This window comes from Gavialis gangeticus, unplaced genomic scaffold (assembly GCF_001723915.1).
Source record: "Gavialis gangeticus isolate Ggan-Ray unplaced genomic scaffold, GavGan_comp1, whole genome shotgun sequence".
NCBI classification, from domain to species: Eukaryota; Metazoa; Chordata; order Crocodylia; family Gavialidae; genus Gavialis; species Gavialis gangeticus.
This window is the reverse complement of record NW_017729034.1, coordinates 1663661-1668634: the sequence shown is the minus strand read 5'-3', so window position 1 is coordinate 1668634 and position 4974 is coordinate 1663661. Positions and strand designations below refer to the sequence as shown.

Genomic DNA, 4974 nt, shown 5'->3' with positions numbered 1-4974 from the left:
GGTTAATGCATGCCAGCGTGTTGTTTGCCCTGCTGGCCATAGCACTGCACTGCTGATGGTCAGATTGCTAGTGCTCGTCAGATTGGCGCTGCCAAGCCTGTAGGTGTGTCAAGGATTGTTCATCTCCAGGTGGAGCACTTTACATTTCTCAATGTTAAACCTCATGTGGTTCTGATCCGCTCAACTTGCCAGCCTGTCTAGGTCCACCTGGATCTCTGTCTTCAAGCATGATCACTCTTCCTCATAACTTGGTGTCATCCGTGAACTTGGCCAATGAGCGCTTCACCCCCACATCCAAATCACTGATGAAGAAGTTAAAAATCACTAGTCACTTCTTGCCAAGACGACACAGATCCATTCAGTAGAACTCTCTGGGTCCTACCCCACAGCCAGTTTCTTATCCACCTGCCTTTCAAGCAGTTAAGCCAATTTTCTAATGAGAACATTGTGGGAAAGCAAATCAAAAGCTTTTTGGAAGTCAAGGTATACAATGTCGATCTCCTCTCTCTTATCCAGATGGCAAGTTACCTCATCATGAAAGGAAATGAGGTTGGTAAGACAAGACCTGCCCACAACTAAGCCATTCTGGTTGTCACTCAGAATCCTACCTTTCCCAAGCATATCACATATAGATTCCATGATAAAGGTTTCCAGGATTTTCGCCGGGATAGAAGTTAGGCTAACTGACCTACAATTACTCGGCTCCCCCTTCCTTCCCTTCTTGAAGATAAGCATAATATTGGCGCTCTTCCAGTCCTCAGGGACCTCCCTGGAGCGCCATGAGTTTTGGAAGAGCTTTGCCAGCAGTTCCGTGATGACTCTGGCCAATAACTTTAGCACTCTTGGATGAAGTTCATCCAGGCCTGCTGATTTACGTCTAATTTTTTTAATTGGTCACACACCAGTTCTATGGCAATAGTAGGAAGGCGGTCATTCCTACCCTGCTCTTTCTGTACCCTATCTGGCACGATTTTCCCCTTGGCCCTGTGAAAGACCGAAGCAAAGTAGTTATTCAGGAGTTCAGTTTTCTCCTGAGCACTGGTAGCCAGCTGTCCTGAGTTGCTGAGCAGCAGCCCCACACTCCCATTTGTTTTCCTCCTGCTTCCTACATACCTAAAGAAGGAATTGTTGTTGTCCTTGATTCCTGTTGCTAATTTTAGTTCAGTTGCTGCCTTAGCCCTTCTAATCTGAACCTTACAAGCACGGGCCATTGTTCTATAGTCCTTCTTGGGGCATGCCCCAAGCTTCCATTGTTTGTATGCCTCTTTCGTCTTTCCTAAGAGGACCGTGATTTTCCTGTTTAGTAGAGGTGCACCGATACGCTGGCCTGATATCAAATTGGCACTAATATAAAGAAAATGTAATAGACTGAAAATTGGCCCAAAAAATTTGGCCAATAAGTAGCCCGTGCATGCGTGCTGCCACAGTGCGGTGCAGCACAGGCAGTGAGGAACACAGCCTGGCAGCGTGGACAGCTGCCTCCAGCTAGTAAGTCTGGTGTGGGGGTGAGGGAGAGGGAGGGGAGGAAAGGGGGAGAGGAAGAGGCATTGGGGGGCAGATCAAGGCCCCTGTGGAGAGGGAGGAGGGGTGCTGGAACTGGGACAAGTGCTGCCCAGCTGGGGCGGGGCAGGTGCGGGACAGAACTGCAGTTTGTCTGGAGGGGTGCAGGAGCAACTCCCACCACTGCGCACAACTCAGCTGGGAGCTGTTGGTTTGGTGGCTTGTGCAGCACTTGCCCGCTCATCCAGGAGGGCACAAGGGGTGTGTGCACCCCCGGATCTGCATGGGGCGGGCTGGGGCTGTGCCACGCTCTTCCTGGATGAGCAGAGCTGCGAGGGGGCTACGGTGAATTTGTGGCTGCAGAAATACCTGGCCCTGAGCAGACCCAGGGGCACCTCCCATACCCTCCCAGATGGGCTGCAGGATAAGCAGGTGAGTGCCAGATGAGCCACCGGACCAGCAGCTCCCAGCTGAGCAGCGCATGGCAGTGGGAGCTGCCCCCACAGCATTTCTCCTACTAGTGACCTGAGCTTGCTGAAATTTGCATTTTTGAAGTCCAAAACTTCAATCCTTCTGAATCCTTCTATTCTTCTGAAATACCAAAATATTCCTCAAAAAAATCCTCAGAGAGAGAGAGAGAGAAAACTGCTACGGAAGGGTATCTAAGCATTCTCCTGCCCATTTTAGAAATAGCTCTGCTTGTTAATAATGGGAACTTCCATCAACTAACTGGCTCAGGTGTCCTTGAAAATTGACAGTTAATCTCCCAGTAAAGGAAAAGTGCCAATATTGCTAAAAACTCTCATCCTTCTGAGGCAGTCTCAGAAGACATGCAAAACACTGACTGGGCCATAAACTTAGAATCATGCTTGAGGAATACTGGTACAGTATTGCTGAAAAGCTTGACCAAGTACCATGCCTGTGGCACCTCTACACAAGCCATTTAACATGGAACAATAAACCATGGAGCTTATTGTTCTGCATTTTATTGCTTCCAGGTGCACAGTTTACACAGGTGCCTGGACTGCAGCACATTGAGCTGGGCCACAGCAGCCCCAGCTGGCAGGGAGTCACAGAAGACGAGAAGATCAGCCTGCCAGCCCAGGACTGCTCCAACCAGGCTAACATGCTGCAGAGGGGCTGGTTGGGACACGAGGGTGCTTCAGTGTGGAGCTAGGCAGCAGGCAGCCATCTGGCTCAGCATCTACATGTGTGTGCTGCTGCGCAAAAATAAACTCTGCAACAAGGTAGGACTTGTAAATACATGTCCTACCCTGCTGCAGAGTTTTAGTTTCACGTGCCCTACTAGGGGTGAACATGTAGATGCCGAGATGTTTACTGCACAGTTAATTAATCAACCATGCAGTAAAAGTCTCCTGCAGATCCATGCCTGGTGAACTTGATCTGTTCCATCTAGAGGCACACCAATACATGTAGACCAGCACCCTGTCCCCTCCCTCACCACGGGACATTGATGTGTCCTGCCCTCCTCCCCTTCCGCCACACCAGACTTACCAGCTGGAGGCAGCTGTATTGGAAACTGGATTGGTATCAGCCGATATGCCTCCTTAAATATGGGCTATTGGTATTGGCCCCAAAAATCTCTATCAGTGCACACCTAGTTCCATCTCCTCTAGCTATAATGGCTTTGCAGAGATATTAAGTGAAGAACTGTAGCAAAAGTTATTTTGGGCATTCACTGAAGCAAAAAGCACTACCTCAAACAAAGGGAGCTGACTGGGTGACAGAGAAGCTATTTTTGCACTTTTCAGACCTCATTATTTCATCCGTTGGTGCTTGTAGATGTAATTTTTAAATTAATGTTATGCAAACAAATAGCATGCTTAAGAGAGATTATGATGCGCAAGCGAATCCCAAAAATCAAAAACAACGTGAACAGAGATATGCGCGAGTCGAGGCTATTTCTGGAGAATATCTTATATTGGATCAACTGCATGCTTGGGACACACTCATATAAGCTTTTCATTCAATGCACTAGCTTTCAGAACAGACATACTATTAGCAAAAGGTCAAGAAAGGCTGTGGTCTGATCTGAGGCCTTAAAACAACCACATTTAGTTACCACTAAGGTCCAACGCTATTGGAAGCATCTGAACCATTTTCAGGGGTCAGCGATGTCTTTCCAGCAGTGGCCTAGAATAACCTGGCTTGGTCTGAGGAAGGCTGGTGCTAGGACCCAGCCGCATCAAGGCACAGGCGAGGCCCATGCTGCCAAAGCCACGTGGCTCCAGGGTGGATCCAACAGCTCCATGGGCCAGACACTGGCCATGATGCCAACCCCAGTTTAGACAGCTGTAAATAGCCATGACCACTCTGACAGAAGCCTCATGCACCCATTTGTTCATGTTGTTTTTGATTTACAGACCCAGAGCTAGCTGCAGCAAGGGGGCCAGGCCTATGAAACCCCAAGCAGCACCACAGATCCCAGGACCCCAGGGTCAGAGGGGAACCAAGGCAGCCCTGCCCCTCACACCAAAAGGCATACTGACTCATCACAGGGGAAAGCCCCAATGCCACCTCTACTCATCTCAGCCCTTGGCTCTCAGGCCCCACTGCTTTTTGTTTTTTCATTCCCCACAGCTCCCACACTTGCTCTGGCCGCCACTGATCCTTCCCGGCAGCTGTCGCAGCCCCTCCGGACCCGACCCTCAACAAAGGGGCTGCCCCCTCCCCAGGAAACCCCACGGCGGAGACGGCTCTAGGCCCTGCTCACCCACCCCCGGAGAGAAGGCAGCGCCCGCCCGCCCCGCGCCGCCCCCACCTCTCGACCCGGGCCGACTTCATGATATGGGTGCGTGCGGCGCTGAGCCTCCAGGGCCCGAAGGTGAAGTCGCGCCGGCTGCTCTGGAAGCCGGGGTGCATGGCGGCGGCGGCGGCGGCGGCAGGGGAGCAGAGGACGAGGCGGCAGCCGGCCTGCAGCTGCAGAACCACCGGAACCACCCTCTTTGCCCCTGCTTCCGCTTCCGGAGTCACCGGAAGCCAGCGTTACAACGCTAGGCATCGGAAGCAGAAAAGGCGGAAGGACGGGGGGAGGTTCATGTGACACGGTCTGAGTGAAGCTACAGCGGCGGCTGCCATGTTGAGCCCCGTGACTGGCTTGTGGGGTCGTGCTCTCAGTTGAGGAGCCAGGGCAGGGAGGGGAGAGGAAGGGAGCGCCTGGTGCTCGGTGTTGCCTGCGGTATGGTTATTATCCTGTTTGTAGGATAATTTCCACCCTTATACGATGTACAATAGATCATACTAAAAGTATTCACAATGTAGGTTGTAGCCATGTTGGTCTGAGGACACAGGCAGCCAGGGTTTTTTGGGTGAATTTGATATCTTTTATTGGACCAACTCAAATAGTTGGAAAATGTTTTCCAACAATTTAAGTTGGTCTAATAAAAGATATCAGATTCACCCAAAAAACCTTGTCTGCAAAATGTTTTTAATTGATGCAGCACATGCAAAATC

The 4974-nt window shown here is 50.7% G+C and overlaps 1 protein-coding gene across 2 annotated transcripts in view; it reads right to left on the bottom strand.

Annotated features, from left to right (window-relative positions):
• The window catches only part of TIPRL (TOR signaling pathway regulator), a 24693-nt gene extending 20222 nt beyond the window's left edge, over window positions 1-4471 (bottom strand). The window contains exon 1 of one of the 2 annotated variants that reach the window (XM_019526962.1): window positions 4283-4471. In XM_019526962.1, coding sequence (XP_019382507.1) covers window positions 4283-4383 — 101 coding nt within the window. In that variant the 5' untranslated portion in view covers window positions 4384-4471. The remainder of the gene's footprint in view (window positions 1-4282) is intronic. The other variant, XM_019526961.1, reaches the window with a different exon arrangement.
• Window positions 4472-4974: the final 503 nt, after the last annotated feature.